This window comes from Leiobunum rupestre, chromosome 1 (genome assembly GCF_980474605.1).
Source record: "Leiobunum rupestre chromosome 1, qqLeiRupe1.1.hap1, whole genome shotgun sequence".
Lineage (NCBI taxonomy): Eukaryota > Metazoa > Arthropoda > Arachnida > Opiliones > Sclerosomatidae > Leiobunum > Leiobunum rupestre.
In genome coordinates, this window is record NC_143384.1 from 90,602,406 (window position 1) to 90,619,556 (window position 17,151).

At 34.0% G+C, this 17,151-nt stretch overlaps 2 protein-coding genes across 2 annotated transcripts; one reads left to right on the forward strand and one right to left on the reverse strand.

The window, feature by feature from the left end:
- Window positions 1–209: 209 nt before the first annotated feature.
- On the reverse strand, window positions 210–13,995 carry LOC149968870 (protein HID1). Its single transcript, XM_090155008.1, has 18 exons — window positions 13,792–13,995; window positions 12,680–12,893; window positions 11,621–11,739; window positions 8,586–8,630; window positions 7,702–7,755; window positions 7,280–7,448; window positions 7,035–7,089; window positions 6,773–6,962; window positions 6,496–6,693; window positions 6,243–6,333; window positions 6,030–6,181; window positions 5,721–5,799; window positions 4,951–5,115; window positions 4,622–4,867; window positions 4,286–4,554; window positions 2,665–2,936; window positions 2,439–2,597; window positions 210–895 (listed from the first exon to the last, which is right to left on the reverse strand). The coding sequence occupies exons 1-18, from the start codon at window positions 13,855–13,857 to the stop codon at window positions 832–834; spliced, it is 2,607 nt and encodes an 868-aa protein (XP_090011134.1). The 5' UTR covers window positions 13,858–13,995; the 3' UTR covers window positions 210–831.
- A 109-nt stretch (window positions 13,996–14,104) lies between these two features.
- On the forward strand, window positions 14,105–16,506 carry KdelR (ER lumen protein-retaining receptor). Its single transcript, XM_090155009.1, has 4 exons — window positions 14,105–14,318; window positions 14,417–14,676; window positions 15,408–15,660; window positions 15,776–16,506. Exons 1-4 carry the CDS (start codon window positions 14,228–14,230, stop codon window positions 15,808–15,810), a joined length of 639 nt encoding a protein of 212 aa, XP_090011135.1. The 5' UTR covers window positions 14,105–14,227; the 3' UTR covers window positions 15,811–16,506.
- The last annotated feature ends 645 nt before the right edge of the window (window positions 16,507–17,151 follow it).

Below are 17,151 nucleotides of genomic sequence, written 5' to 3' on the forward strand. Positions count from 1 at the left end.
TGTGAACGCGGCTTTAGCCCTCAAAAAAATGGTCTAGAAATTTATTTATGGTACAACTGCCAAATGTGCCAGAAAACATTTAAATCTACCTTTTCAGGAATGTACCAATAAACTAATCCTGCCTTGTATTTTTTTGTGTGAGAAGCTACTTTTATTATAAGACTTTCACCTCGTCCCAAAAACTAAAACATTTCATGACCCAAACAAAATTTTCTAACGGAAAATACATTTATTAAATATTATTACTACATGTTAAATATTTTAAAATAAGCAACTTTTAAATGTATTTTAAGATATATAGGTATATAATATAATAAAAAAACTAAATTATACATTTGGAATATTTAGAACTTGTAGAGAAAACAGGTCTTGTTCATGATGCGTCACCAAAGCGGATACCTTAAATTTATTATAATTTACTGCAGTAAATTAAATTCCTATCAGTGATAGAATATCTAACAAAAGTTTGCTCTCTACTTACAACAATTATTATGAATTTTAAATGTAGCAAAGAAATATTTCTTGGTATTATGTTTAACCTCACAAATATTCAATTAAAATTTTATTTTATAAAGAAATAATAAATATCCATTAATAAAACTGGGTTGTTTCATATATGTTTAAGTAAACGCAATATTGAACTGCAAGTATCTCTATGGTTGCATATTTTCGTAGTAAATATATAGGTACGATTTGGAATATATTATTAGTACCCTGTTAATACAGATTATCAGGAACGCATCATGGTTACATAGCATGTAAATAAAATTTGACAAATTAAATTTAAGAAAATAAAGTACACGCAGTTTTGTTCTGTACTGTGCACCAAGACTAGATACGCTGAATTTCGAAGAGCTTAACATCCGTATCATACCATATTGGTGGATCAATATTTCTAAAAAATAAATTTGAAAAAAAAAATTATCTTGCAGCCCATGATTGGGGGACTTTACGTAAGTCCTGAAACTCTGATGTGGGTTTTAGAGTTGACGTACTTTACGTAAGTCCTGAAACTCTGATGTGGGTTTTAGCGTTGGCGGACTTTACGTAAGTCCCGAAACTCTGATGTGGGTTTAAGCGTTGGCGGACTTTACATAAGTCCAGAAACTCTGATGTGGGTTATAGAGTTGGCGGACTTTACGTAAGTCCAGAAACTCTGATGTGGGTTATAGAGTTGGCAGACTTTAACAGGGTTCGTACAAAATTTCCGGAATTAAATTCCCTGACATTTCCAGATTTCCCTGACCAAATTGCCAAATATTCCCTGACCATTTTTGTAGAATAAATGAGTGGTTTGAGGTAAAAATCTTGAAAAAGATTTTACTTCAAAAATTTACTAGCCTGATTTTTTTGAGGTCATTAGAAAATTCTATTACTTTTTGGGACTTTTCCCTGACATTTTGGAAACATTTTCAAATTCCCCGACTTTTCCCTGACCTTTTGGAAACATTTTCAAATTACCTGACTTGTTGAAATGGTTTGGCTTCAAAAAGTATTGGCTATTTGGCTAACCCTAGGGACTGGATATTTTCTCAGTCAATAAACTCAGATTCATAAGTCAACCACAATTTTCGGGCACCGTGGTGAAAGGCAAAAGTGACATAAGACCCAAAAGTGTGTCAACTCTACCTTTGCGCTCGTTAAAATATTTACTGAGAGCTAGTCTCACAATAGACTACATAACCCACTAGTTGGAATAGTAGTAGCAACGTTATATTTAGTCTATGGTCTGCCGCAATTTTATCTCTTCGTTTTATTCTCCCGTAAACATACGTTCTAAAACGCCTCACTCGGCGGCGCTGAAGTGGAGAAAATTTCAAATTTTGATGACGTATTTTCAACCCCCTCTCCCACTCCCTCTTTTTACTTCGCGACAAGCTCTCATTAAACATTATACCATATTGACACACTTTTGGGTCTTATGTCGCTTTTGTGAAAGGTAATTTAATCGGAAGTATATAATATATCTTTCAAATAACTTGAGGCAAGTTCAAAGGGTGCAAATGTATTACTCTGCCTGACGATTTAAAGCGCCAAACTTACAATGACAAGGGATGATATGTTCCAGTTTGCACTACTATTTCTTACCAAACTATATTATGAAAGAGCAGTGAGAGCAAATTAGAAGGCTGCATTCCAATTCCTGATTGAAAGTAAAGTGACCAGATGAAAAATCTATTCCTGAACTCAAAATTACTTTTTCCATCCATTTCCTAACCCATAATAAGAGATCAATCTAAGTCCTGCCCATTATTCTGGATACCCTGTTAAATGGTAAGAAACCATTTCCATGCAGCTCTATAGAATAAATAATATTAGGAGTATAGAGATATATATTATATACTTTTGATTTCATTCATCCCCACTGATGCCATTAAATCATTCCACATTCTCAATGTAGATAATTCAAAGTACTAGTAAAGTAAAAAAACATATACCTTAAATATATTACACCCCACATATAAGTTCGAAACCACATAGTGGTTCCACTGTTAGCTTGATATTTTCTTATTAAAATTGGATGCGGCACTGGCAATAATCCTACTAATGTTCCATGTTGCAGAAACTTTAAGATTTCACTTTCATCTGTTAGGCCCCTATTGATGTAAAATTTATTTCAGTAAATTGGGTGCACTCCTCAAGTGAAAATGAAGTTGGACCTACTTGTCAATACAAATTTTCTCCACCTGAGGAACAAGTACTTGTAAAAGTCTCATAATAGTTTGTAATGGAAGTTTTTGTTTCCAGCCCAAAACCCAATCTGATGTGGGTACCCAGTGAGATGGTAATGTTGAAGTAGTTGAAACATTACTTTTCTGACTGTTCGAGGAATCGTATCTACTTCTGGTATTTCTTGTTTCTGAGGTACGATTGTTTTTGGGTGTTTCAGAACTGGAAGAAACAGCCGAGAGAGCTGGACTTGACGGTGGTGATCCCTGTCAACGAGTTAAAATAAAATAATCTCAATCAATGTACCTACTTGGATTTAGTGATCATACGGGGTGACATTTGAGTCAGGGTCGGGGAGAGAAAAAACCGGGTCAGGTCAAGGTTTTTTGGAATTTTTAGTATTAAGCGTTTTCTAATTACAAAAGTGACAAGAGTAGTTTTTTCAATGGCCAACTATTTAAAAGTAAAACTATAAGTGTGACACTTTCTATTTTACACATGTAAAAATTTTACTGAGAGCTATTCACAAGACATTACAGGCTTCGTTACCGTTTTGCGTACGCTTGCTCCCACGTCACATGTAGCCTTTGACAGCGCCTCACAAGGGGGAGATTTTCTACTTGCGATGACGTTACTAGCTCTGTAAAATATTCCCGAAGTGACATACTTATGGAACAATATTATAGACTTCTGCTAAAACCAAAAACGAAATCAAACCCAGGGCGAACGAGAGGCGAGCCTCGCGAGTGTGACGCGATCTTTGTACCTTCAAACGAAAGAAATCACTTGTCCCATCCTTCTCCTAAGCGCTTGCTCAGGCGTTTATTAAATTTTTTTAATTGGAAAACCTGATATAAAAAGAAACCTGACCCAAGTTGGGTCAGGGTTGAAAACCCAGGGATCCCCGACTTGCCGGGTCAGGGTCCCCGTATGATCACTACTTTAATTTCCAAATAAAATATTCATAATATTAGATAAAATTATTAGTGTTTTACAGTTACTGCTTTAGAACGCTTTTGAGGTTAGAAAATCAGCATTTAATTTAATGAAGTTCACCAGGGATCATGAGGGATGTAAGGGGATAAATATTAATCGCCATTAGTCAAACTGGCCATCAATTTTACTAATTCCGAATGGGAAATGGCACTGCAGAGCGTATGAATTTATAACTTATTATTCTGTTCCACGCTCCTTCGATAGGTTTAGGTGTAATTTATTAAACACTAAACTCATTTGCCAATTTTAACCCCTTAACAGATCAAGATTATGTTGCAGCAACACAATGAGCAAATTTTTTTGCACGTTCTTTTTCAGCACAAGAATTAAGTGCTAGAATCTTTGGTTTACATTACATTTGGCTATTAATCATAGCCGAAGTTAATGATTACCATCTAGAAAATATTGCAAGGCCAATGGTCAGCAGTAGCAAGAGGGTTCTTGCTTGTTAGAATAAGAAGAATCCTAGTCTTATAAGCATAGGAAGTTAAGCAGTTCCCTAAATCCTACCTTTCAGCTCTATTAGACTGCCCCAAAAGCCAATTATCATGATTGACTAGACATCAAAAGACATGACTTAAATCGCTACACAAATGTTCTTAAATTAAAAGTAAATTACATCATTGTTGGCTGCTGAAGCACTGTTATCATCTGTTGGCCAATTTTTAGCCAGCACCTTTTGGAAAGTTTCTTGGCCTTCTGGTTCAGGCCCATGGTGGTTAGCTTCTGTCGTTGCAACCTCATTGCCTGTAATACTTTGAGGCGGTTTTTCATCTTGCTGAGGATGAACCACTTCAGCAATATTTCCAATATCAGGTTCTATAGGTTTAAGCATATCTTCTGTACTTGGAAGATGCGCAGGTTCCGGCTCAGTCATTTTTTCAATTCCTATTAGCAAAATAAAACACATTAGTGATCAAATTAACAAAATAAATACTTAACACTTCACATTTACTTGGTGTTGCTGCTAGCGAGGCATTTAATGTTCCAGGTTCTGCAGGCTTTGCGGGAGTTGATCCCTCCATTGTTGAAGCAGTTTCTGTAGTAGGTGAACTGTTCAAACTAGTTGTACTAACTGATGGAACAAGTTTACTATGTTTGGACAAACTTTTCTGAATTGTCGTATGATCAGTAGGTAAGTTTGCCAGCGAGTGAAAAATATTTCGTTTTCGAATGATTGTATAAACCAAATTTGAATTTCCTAGATTAATAACGAGGAGTTATGGAACATAAGATTCTGAGTACAATAAAACCTTTTTGTTCTATTTGCAAAAGTTTACATACCATCAAACTGGTATTGTATGATATTGTTAAAAATCTCCAGTAAAAAAAAGACTAGGTGGTGATTTGTTTGACTAGAATACAAGAACCACGGAGTGCTGAAAGCTTCCAGTAAATGGAGTAACTTCGTACTCGCCACCATTGAGAGTGTTTTCAAATAAGGAGAAACTAAGTAAACCAATTCTCATTAGCTTCAGTGTATTAGAGAAAAACAATTAGACCCTTACAACTGAACCTTAGCAAGCTTGGCAAATAGTAAGACAACTAAATCCACAGGACAAAATATAGTAAATGGATTGGGCATTTTTGCTGTGTGATAACTCAACTAACTAACAATTTGGTGTTTCACCTTTCCCACAAGTACATTTTATTGACATTCTTACAAAATTTTATATTTTTTATAATATGATTTTACATCTCCAATTTATGTATTACCCAAAGCATATTTAATTTCATATCAATCATGAATTGCATTGACTAGTAACTAAATCTAATTCGCGGAGGTGCATTGAGGTATTTCTATTAATGTAAGCTTTTAAATTGGTTCTTAGCAATACTATGTCAGTTATCATATTAAGTATGTTCAATGCAAAAACACTTTAGCCTAGTATTAAACTTTACTCGTTGCATGGGGAAAATGCTGTAATTAAGCCAATATAAGTTTAGTATAAAAGTTACATTATCTCCCAAATTACTGGAAACTTTAAAATGGAAAGTGCAGTATTTGCTAAGCATTATGTACCTGAAAATAAAAATTCAGTGGTAACTCTTACCATTTACAATAATCGTTAACAAGCAATCAAATAAAGGCTGCAGACGTTGATGACCAGTAGTGATAATTTTATGAAACACCTGAAGTAACACATTAAATAGTTTTTAATAAAATACCATAATTTATAATTGAACTGCAAAGTTTAAAAAGTAAACCATTGTTTAAAAATTGTATGCTATTGGAGATATTTTGAAATTTGATAATTGATAACACCATCACATACCAATTTTACACTTTATACGGAGAATATTTTTGAGCAATAGATAAAGTTTTCAAACATTGCAAGCGAATTATTTTATAAAATTATTACTATGATCAGCAAATCAGCGTGAGTTCCTGTAAAAACCGGAATGTCCATTGGAACACTTGCAGTGTATGGCTTATTTAGTCTAACACCAAAATTGCGCTCCCCACTTAGCAATAACAGTATAAAAACTCCTATATGGACCAATCCAACTCGCGCTGTAAGATAAAGAAATGGATTAGAGGAACATTAAATTTACCATAAAAAAATAACACTAACATTGATCAGCTCTAGCATCGTTTAAGTGGTATAAAATTGGAACCAAAATATCCAAAACTTCACTACTCTTCAGTACATAGAACATAAATTTCTGAAAAAAATTACAAGCTTTTAAAATTTAATTTTCAAAGCTCTGAGTAAAGACTAAAAATTTTAAAGGAATTTCTGAAATTAACTTAATTTTTTATAGCGGGAACTGGATTTTATCTTTAAAAGGGCAGGAAATGCCCCAAAACTATTGATGGTAACTTACTTTGTTGTAGTCACACATCTTCCAAAAGAAAACGAGAAGTTCTTGATGGAACTGAATCTTCTTAGTTGAATTAGGTAAGTACGTCTGAATGAGAGGATTGTTCAATAAGCGGGTGAAACCTTTCAAGATGAACGAAAAGTCCTCCTCTCTGTGAATTCGCGATAGGTAATTTATAAACAAATTTTCTGAGGTTGGGCTCTGCAAAAAGCATAATACCAATTAAAGGTAAAATATTTTAGAAAAGTAAGATTATTAGAAAAAAATCAAACTTATATACCCCATTTGCATCCTCAACTACATGTTCTCGGAAATCATGATCCAATGTAACAATCAAAATTTGTAAGGAAACCTCAACGAGAGGCTCTCTTGAATCCGTTAACAGCAGATGGTTAAAAGGCAATCCATATCCAACTGGATCGTAAGCGCAAACCACATTAAGCAATGATGTGAAGAGTGGCAACGCATGCCTAGAAAAAATGATGAATTTAACAAATTGGAAATGGGCAATTTTCAAAGTCCAGAATATTTTTCACACTTACCTATTATCAGCAGATGTAAAATACTGTATCCATTTATTTTGTTGCTGCTGGCCATCTTAAAATAAAAATAAGTAATGAACAGCAAAGGAAAGTTTGTAGACGCTTCTGATTTGTCTCAGAGGGGAATTAATGGTGAAAATTTAATAGAGCCCATTACAGGACTGTCAGTCAAATTAGTAGTAATAATTTGAGGGTTGTATAATTTATGTAGTAAGCTAACCACTAGCAATCTTATGAGGACTTACCTATAGGTGGAGTGTACATTGTTTGACTGAAACATGTAATTAAAAGTTTAAGAAGTTCGGTGCGGTTGTAATCATGTTGAGGAACATGACCAGGTGGATGAGCAAAGCCAACACCGGCTTCCCAAATATATTCACAGCTGTCTATACTCTGCAGATCTTCAGGATTGTCCTGGGATGAAATATCGAGATAAAAGAATTGAATGATGCATATTCGAGATCTTCAGCGTTTCTACTCTTACATTTTTGTCAAATCAATTTGATTTAAATCAGTAATTTTAATCAATTGAATGATTTTTTAAGAGCAAAATAATTGGAAGTACTAGTGAAATTTAACTAATAATTATTTAAATTTTAGTTTCCATTAAGAAGGCAAACAAATTATCAATAAATTTGTCCTTAAATACAAATAAAAAAAAACTTACTGGACCCAATTTTCTACTAGGAGAAACTGTGAATTCAGGACAGAACATCAAATCCTACAAAAATTAAAATCATCTTAAATGTTAGATGGTTTACAAGTTCTAAGCTATTTTAAAATAAAAACTGTTAAATCACATTTAATAAAATTTTTATCATGGTCTGATTACTTTATCCCAGAATAGATGAAGCATTAATTATTATTATTTCCCATAAGCATGTTAATTAGCTTAAATAATTAATTATTTAAATACTGTGTAGTATTGTCATCATACCCAAAAAGGTAAGCGACTCAAATGAGAAAAATATTAAACATAAAAACAAAAGTGCCCAGTACTCCTAAGCTTTGTAACATCTTTCTGCACACACTTATTATAAATTTAATATATGGTTCACATAAGTTTCCCATATTTCATAACTATGAACTTATTATGTAGCCAATTGTTTTTTTTTAAATTTATATAGCACAACAAAACAGTGATCAGCATTTCTGTTAAAACAGCCGCTCATGTGTTTTAGAGCGTTGCAAATTTATCTTGGTTTGCTCATTTTTGCTCCTCTCTTTTCCTTCTTTTTGAAGCAGCTAAATTTTCGAGACTCTTTTACATATTCTTTTTATCTGCTCTCCTCTTTGTTTTTCGTTTTTTTAATAAGAAATTATACAACCAAAAGTTTGCTCGAACCCATCACTACAGCAAGGCAAAGAGGTGTTACAACAGTGTAAAACTGATTATTCTCAGGGTGATATGGGTTCGTTAATTTCAAGGGAGTTAGTCAAATAATTTTAGACATATAGTTTACCTTGTTAACTAGTTTAAGTCTTTGGAGGAAACATTTAAAAAACTGCCCCATTGTTAAACAATACCAGTAAATAGAAATTCATACTTACACATAAAGCGGTGATGAGTGATTTTGCCAATGGAAGACTTTCAATCTATTTAATAAATATTGAAAATATAACAATTATAAAACAAAACGAAGTGTATTTGGTTTTTTACCATAAACGTTAAGTTACACTATTCTGAAATGAGCTTTATTTTTGGCAGTACGGCTTACAAGTGTAAATTCAATTTCAAAATGGATTTTCACCCTTCCCAAAAATAAGTTGGATTTTAGTTGGTATACACATTTTAGTTGACATTAAGTTGGTTTTAAGTAGGCTCAAGTGGTCAGCATATTTCAATAAACTAGTTAAAGGGGTAATAAGTTGTTATTAAGTTGGTGGGAAAATACTTTTTTCTTTAAGTTGGTAATTAGTTGGTATTTTTCTCAAATACAAACTTAAAACCAACTTGAAGTATTTCCTAGACAACTTATTTTTTGGTAAGGGCAGAAACTATCGTAAACAATTGTACCACATTTTAGGGGCACTGGGGGAGCATACTGCAAACACTAGCAATAAGTCCAAATTGTGACACCCCAAGGACTAGGTGATAATGATTTTAACGGCTGTATTAGCGTACAATTTTTAAAACTAAGGTGGTCAAGTAATATAAATTAAGCAAGGGTACATAAATTTTAAAAATAAAGTCCCTTACCAAAAAATAAGTTGGATTTCAGTTTGTATTTAGTTTGTATACACATTATTAGTTGATATTGAGTTGGTATTAAGTAGGCTCAAGTTGTCAGCATATTTCAAGTTACTATTAAAGGGGTAATAAGTTGTTATTCAGTTGGTAGGAAAATACTTCTTTTGCTAAGTTTATAATTAGTTGGTTTTTAGTAGTCAGGAAATTACATAATATTTTTAAGTTGGTTTTTAGATGTTTCCCTAGTAGGATTTAAGTTGCTTTTAAGTAGTTAAATGTAAATGTTGATTCTGGTTTAGTTGGAAATAAGTTGATTAATAAAGAGGATTTAAGTTATTTTTAAGTAGGCATTTGTCCCAAATACAAACTGAAAACCAAGTTGATATACAAGTTGTCCTAAGTGGTTTTTAGCCAACTTATTTTTTGGTAAGGGGTGTTTGAAGATATTCTTGAAATGAGCAATAACTTAAATAACAGAAAAATAGAATATCTTATGGTTCTTTTCTCGAAGTCAGGTAGAAAAAGATATTCTATTATATTGTACATAGAAGTCTTAAATATGTTACATGTCTATAGGTAGAAATCTCAATATAATACACAGGGTAAATACATATCAACTTCAGATGACCACTTGACCATGTCAGATTGGTATGTTTAGGTGGCAAATTAAGAATACATGTGCATAAAATACTTTTGCTTTAAATTCTTTAAAGTAAGCCATCTAAAAACCAATCTTTAGAAGCCCTGGGCTGTCACACTTTGATCCACCGTTAAACATAGCACCGACTTGATTGCCAAGACCACATTGTTCCAAATCAAGCAGAAATTGAACAAAGTACTAAACCAAATCATATCTAAGACAGGTGACCATATAACTACTTAATAGTTATTAAATTTCATTAGCCAATGTCAATTTAGTAACAGTGGCGTAGACAAGGGGGGTTTCCGGGTTCAAACCCCCCCTTGGGACTACCTTTGACTGTACTAAATTCCCACCCCTTCAAGACCCCCCTCTTATTATTATTATTATTATTATTGAGTGGGGTGGCAAGCCAAACACTTCGACCTAAGGTCCATTGTGCATCCCCAAACTGGTGGACTTAAATAAGTCCTATTGCCGACATAAAGCTTAAAATCTGCCCGGCCGTGATATTAGAGACGTCATACGTCTCCAACCGATGCATACCCAAATGCTCAAACCTCTGGGCTGCATAGTAATCGCAGCTACAGAGTACATGTGAGGCAGTTTCCTCCTCAGCTAGACAAGATCTGCAAATCGGGTCATCACTGACCCCGATAAGCGTTAAATGTCTGTTAAGATGGCAGTGACCTGTTAGTAGGCCAGTAACAATCCTAATACTGGACCTAGAGAGCGAGAGTAATTCTCTAGCTCTCTCCCTAGAAGGGCCAAGAGTGAACTCTTTGGCCTGCCTTTGACCCTCAATTTCAGACCATTGTCTGAGTTGACGATCCGACATAAACTTGGAGATTAAGCCGCGTACAAGTCCTCGGGAGATGGGGAGAGCAGGTTCTGGACCAATGAACCCAGCCCTCGCACCTTCCTTGGCCAAGGCGTCGGCCCTCTCATTCCCAAGATGCCCCTTATGCCCAGGTACCCAACAAAGTTGAACTTTATTGTGCAACCCAAGAGTGCAGAGGAGATCTAAGCAGCTAAAAACCAGTTTAGAAAGAATACTATACTGGCTGAGAGCTCTAAGAGCAGCCTGGCTATCTGAATAAATCTGGATAACCTTCCCATGATACCCCTGATGTAAACAGTGAGCAACACAGGAGCAAATTGCAAAAATTTCTCTTAACATTCACGTACTTCGACCCCCCCCCTTGACGAATTTCTGGCTACGCCACTGTTTAGTAAACATGTGATATCAAGGCTCAAAGAAACTTGCTGAAATTGTGCCACACTGACAATGATCAGAGCATTGGTATACCCACAAATTATATGTTGAGTATTTCTTAACACTACATGGTATCGCTCTTAAAATATTTAGACTAACAGTATAACCATAAGACTATCAAGGCCCCACTAAGTTGGAATTGGGCATAAGGGTCCATGTACTCGGCACTGGAAGAGCGCGGGATAAATCAAAATTAGGATCTAAGCTAGCTGGTGGACAAAAAGAGCAAATCCTCCCAATCCCCCTCACCCCTCTCGCCATCTACAATGCAGTTTCCAGTAGCATGCATTAGGGGATTTGTCCATAAGTTTCGATTTTTCACCACCAGGTGGATTCATGTAGCCAGTTTGTCCAGTCATTAGCCTAAGTTAAAATCCCATTCGTTTCAAACTTAGGGGGGCTTTGATAGTCTTATGGTATAACTCAAATGACTAATTTCAATTAATCATTTTTAATCAAAGAATATTTTAGTTTAGTACTTCACTATCAGTTTCTTCACAGGCTTGCCCTGGCAAACTTGACCAAAAGAAACATCTCCAATCAGGATCTTCAAATATGTACGGCAAAAGACGACTTAGCAATCTCACACAATTTAAAACTGAAAAATGGATGACCCACATTAATATAAATTCAAAAGCATAAAATAATTCTGTACTAGCTCAAACTACAATGAAAGCAAGCTAAAGATGTTTCTTTGAAGACAAAACCAAAATCAGTATTACCAGGAAATTATATTTATACACAATAGGAATGTTTAAGAAAAACCATGCTGAATATTATCATTCAAATAGAAATGGATGTAGTATAAGGACCTGAGATTTTCACCTTCACCCTTCTCTACCCTAAAACTCGATGCTGATTCGATTAAGCCGTAGCTAGTGCAAGACGTTCACTTACTTTAGTTGCTCTATTTGTTCCACGAATTTAGTTAAAACTGATCAGTTTTATGAAGAACATAATAAATTATCCAAAAACTTTAGGGGATAATGAATCAGAGTTTCTTAAATCCATGTTCTAATAAGTTTATAGTCTGAGTTAGTGGTTTTTAGCGATGTTGGGCGGTTAAATAATTTGTTAATACATGTTATTACATTCAACATAGTTAAAATCTTTTCTGTTTCTCTGGGTGCATTTAACGCAACAGGCTTAGACAGTGTATAAATATTTCCAGGTACTGGAGTACGTTATCCAAATTTCTCTAGAAAGAACTAGTGTAGCCTCTTCTTTAGTTTTTTTCTATATATTTTGTAATATTAAGGTTTGAAATAAGAATGAAAAAAATATCACAACATTATTTGATATATCACAAGGTAAAGAAAGAGCGGAGCTACTATATTCACCCAGATTTTATAAAACGCAGCTGTTGACTTTAAGGCAAAATTTAGGTTTGTTTGGAATCCATTAGGTAAATAATTAAGCCCAATATTTCTTAACTAGCCACTATTTTCAATTATATGACTGGACCATTCACAACACTGACAACTTAAAGATCTGCTGACACAAAGAAATGATAAAATTAAAACAAATAGTAAAAATACCTGTTTGTTGCTGTACGGCGGTGTTGCAAAGCGTATCTGCAGCTTTAACAAGTTTCTCAACAGCTTTGTAACATAATGTAGCTAAATTAGAAGGTGATTCTTCTCTAAGTGCTCTGATCTCTGCAGCTGGTATTAGTGTGAAAATATCCTGAACACTCTGAACACTTTCTGACCAAAATTGATCCCAAAATGCATCATCTTTTGCATCAATTGGCTGAAATAAGAAAAAAAAAACTGTTTGAAGCACGAAGTGTATTGTTAGCAAATGGTCATATTCCGTTGATGAAAAAAAAATATATATATAGTGAAATATTGTGCATGGCACCTTAACAAAATGGAACTCTTCTGCAGTGGTTCAGTACAATGCAGCAAATAAAAGCACTAAACTATGTATTAAGAACATTGCACAAGTGTCATACTAATTTTAATAAATTACTGAAGATAGAAAACTTTAACTCTACATTCAACATAACATTTCACTATATATAACAAGACAATTACCCATATGACATATTAGGACTATTTCCTCCAACACCCTAGGTAAATGTATCACGGTACAGGTGGTAATATCAAATTTCAACTTGACCCCTATTTTAACATAAGAGTATCTGTTGAAGCCAGGACTAGTAGCATAGTACAGTAATCCCAAGCATCTGGGAGGCAGAGAATGCAGATAGCTGTGTGAGGACGACCACAAATCCCCCAACGGATGGTTGTTATAATACTTACATCACAGGTGTCCCACCCCTAACCCCACGTATCACCCCCTTGACATGGCCGTAACACATTTCTCACCACTGTTGAAGGAACAAATGGGAAAGCAGGAGAGGAATCTTAAAATAATTTTGTTAAATTCCTGTACAGCCCCCATTATGTTCACCACAAAATATCAGTGTTTTGTTTAAGTGATTTATTAACTAGTTTTGTACTTTCCCCAAAAGGTAATTAATATTTTAATATTAATATATCATAAGTAGGGAACTATTCTTCAGTATGTTTTGAAGGTTCGAAGATCATGCAGCTTTTATACGATGTAACTAGTGGCTTTCATGCCAGATGGGACACAAAACCCAGTTGATTAATTAAATAATCTTCTAAACCTAATAACTTACCTGGGATTTTGTAGTTAATTGAATGACGGCTTTCCGAAAATTTAACTTCGTATCTGTGTTTCCCATTTTATATTATGACAAAATAATGCCCCTGAAATTGGTTCTTCTGTGCATACACAATCTCAACCGAATACGACGCAAACAAGACGAAGCGGAACTGCGAGGAAATAACCATATTCAAGTCGAAAGAAAGGGTTGCCAGCTTCAACACGGGTTTATTTTCCTCAAATGATATTTTAAACTATCTATTATTACCCGAATTTCCGATCTAGCTTGGCTATTTTCACCCAATTTATAGAACGATTTTTTTTAGCACACCGGTGTGGCAGGTGCCAAGGGCTAAGGCATTTATTTGACGCCTATGGGGCCACGTCATTTACAAGCCGCCATACTAATACACCACCTAAGCATTTGTGGCTGGTATTTAACTTAGGAAATGAATATATTTAGACTCTCCGGAGATTTATCTCATCTTTTAGCAATTTTAATACTGTTAGCCAAAATATGGAAAACACGTTCATGCGCAGGTAATTTTTAATAATTTTAAAATTACAAATTAGTTATAGATCCATGACTTTCAACCAAGGCTTAATCAATCGAATTTTTTCTTTGATATTTATTCTAGGAATATCTGGAAAAAGTCAGATATTATTCACCCTTGTTTACTGCACAAGATATTTGGACCTTCTCACTAATTTCATCTCATTCTATAACTCGACCATGAAAGTTATTTTCATTGGTTCCTCATGCGCAACAGTGTATCTAATGTATGCGAAATTTAAAGCGACTTACGACAGAAACCATGACACCTTCCGAATAGAATTTTTGTTGATACCCGTAACCATAATGGCTCTGATTTTGAACCACGATTTTTCATTAATTGAGGTTTGTTGGCTTTAAACCATACGCGATACAAGCTTATAGCTAATAATTAGATTTAACAGGACAATGTGGGGAAAGTACCATTATCCAATAACAGATTACATCTAAAACATCACTCAAAATGAAAAATATGTCTGACATCTATCATCTAAAATCATTAAGTATATAAATGGGATGTCATAATTTAAATAAAATAATACGTAAATGAAAAAATTTCATTGAGCTAATGTCAATGTTTAGGAAAAGAGGGTCAGAATCTTGAGTTAAATTTAGGTTCATCCCTATTTCAACCGCTTGTTGGATAGGAATGTGTTTTTCTGATAAACACTTACGCACAAGCTTAGGACAGTCATGTCTTAGATGCAATCTTTTACTAGCGTACATAAGAAGAAAATTATACATCATGAACCAAGAATCTAGAGTTAATTAGTATTTTTACTTGGTAGACTTGATCGGAAACACTATTGTTGTACACTAAACGGTACATTTGGTATTTTGAAGAGCTTTTAAGAGTGCTGGTTAATTAAGGCTATGCAAGTTACATCAACTTTGGCTGATTTGGAATAAAATGAGACACAATTTCCTATATTAAAGGGTGCGTTTACAGCAGCTAGTTCCTCTAGATTCTTGGTCCATGTATACACCATTAGAATTATTTTAAGTTTGTTGGCATGGAATGTTATCAATGTTTATTAAATAATTTAATCATTGTAATATCTTTGGTTAAATTTTAGATTCTGTGGACCTTCTCTATTTATTTGGAAGCAGTAGCCATTTTGCCTCAACTTTTCTTAGTGTCCAAAACCGGTGAAGCTGAAACTATCACGTCGCATTACTTGTTTTGTTTAGGCTCCTACCGAGCTCTTTACGTACTGAACTGGATCTACCGCTATTATATGGAAGGATTTTTCGATTTGATATCAGTCGTAGCTGGATTAGTACAAACTGTGTTATACTGCGACTTCTTCTATCTATACATTACCAAAGGTAATTCCCTAAATACCGATCAAAAATTTGATCCGAACTTCATTCACTTACCCTCAGTCTCCCAATTTTTTTAATCACCATTTCATTACTTTATGTAACTTTTCGTTTATTTCAGTCATCAAAGGGCAAGCTTTGAAACTTCCGGCATAAAGGAGAATTGCCACTAAAGCATTTTTTTGTGAATCAATCAAGTCATAGTTTTTCTCATTAAAAAGAGAGGGACATTTTTTACACGCTAATAACAACAGTTGAAAAAAGGGCACAACTGTCTTTAAAACTACCAAAATTATAATTGTATAAATTTGTGCCAGTTGTTACGGGGGGTTTAAATATTGTTTTGCTCTTTTTAGGCTAAATAAAATATTTCCATTCAGTGGTGGAATTTCTCTAAATGAAATTATAACACTTTCTCGTCGAACACCATTCCAAAGCATATTTCATAATAAGAACTAATAATAATATTTTGGATTAAATGGTGTTTTAAGAAGTGCAATTATTTGTTGCTTGTACATTATTAGTCGTATTCGAAAAAAACATAGCAATTTCTAGTATTTTTTGTGCACGTTTTTTTCTCCAGTTGCTGCTAGCCCTTGTAAAAAATTTTTCAACATTTTTATAGTTTTCATTATCTAAATTATGTGTATAAAAGGCGGGAGAATCGAACTTATTTCTAGCATTATTATTGTGTAACTTATTGTGTTTTGTGTTTTTGAGGCCCATTGTGTTAAGTTAAAAAAAAAACCATTAGAGACCGTAAACATTGTTTTTGAGAACAAAATTTAAAGATTGTTGTACCAATCTTCTTCTTTAATAAACTGCCCTCCATGATTTTGGGCATCATTCTAATATTTTTCATTTCTTTGACAATTTGCTTGTTTCTGTTAGAGAAAAAGCCCATGAGTTACTATACTCTTACGAATTTTACATTTTACCAAATTGAAATTTGTACACGGAGTGAAGCTACCTTTCTAAATACAGTCACATTAATCCTCCATCAATTCAAGGAGCAGTGGTGTAGACAAGGTGGTGGTTCAATAGCTCTGGACACTGGAACAAGTCATAAGTTAACCTTAGCTTAACTATATACCAACCCCTTCCAGGCTCCATGACTTTTCAAAGAAAATAAAGCCATATATATTTCATCCCGGGATTTATTTGGGCTACTCACTTTTGCTAATCTTATGATGTAACCCTTTTTTTTTAAAGTATTTTCCGGATGTTCATCTTGATAGCTTTAAAATGTAGTTTTTATGCATTTTAAAAGCTAACAGATTCAATTCCTCTTCTATAGTTCCTTTAAAATGTTTGGCTATTACACTGGCAGTGTTAAATTGAGATTTCCAATGGAAATAGAATGACCATGCATGTCAAGTAATGAAATGAAATAAGGTGGTCGTTTTTTTGGTTCTTCTCTTAGATAATATCGTGAGGAACACCACAATGTAAAATGTGATTTAAATAAAATATTTAAATTTTTCTATAAAAGTGGTA

Coding starts and splice junctions, on each gene's coding strand:
- LOC149968870 (XM_090155008.1), bottom strand. CDS start 13,857: ATGGGAAACACAGATACGAAGTTAAATTTTCGGAAAGCCGTCATTCAA. Junction 7,090..7,279: donor AATGTACACTCCACCTATAG/GTAAGTCCTCAT, acceptor TTTTATTTTAAG/ATGGCCAGCAGCAACAAAAT. Junction 6,182..6,242: donor CGATGCTAGAGCTGATCAAT/GTTAGTGTTATT, acceptor TTTATCTTACAG/CGCGAGTTGGATTGGTCCAT.
- KdelR (XM_090155009.1), top strand. CDS start 14,228: ATGAATATATTTAGACTCTCCGGAGATTTATCTCATCTTTTAGCAATT. Junction 14,677..15,407: donor ACGATTTTTCATTAATTGAG/GTTTGTTGGCTT, acceptor GTTAAATTTTAG/ATTCTGTGGACCTTCTCTAT. Junction 15,661..15,775: donor CTATCTATACATTACCAAAG/GTAATTCCCTAA, acceptor CGTTTATTTCAG/TCATCAAAGGGCAAGCTTTG.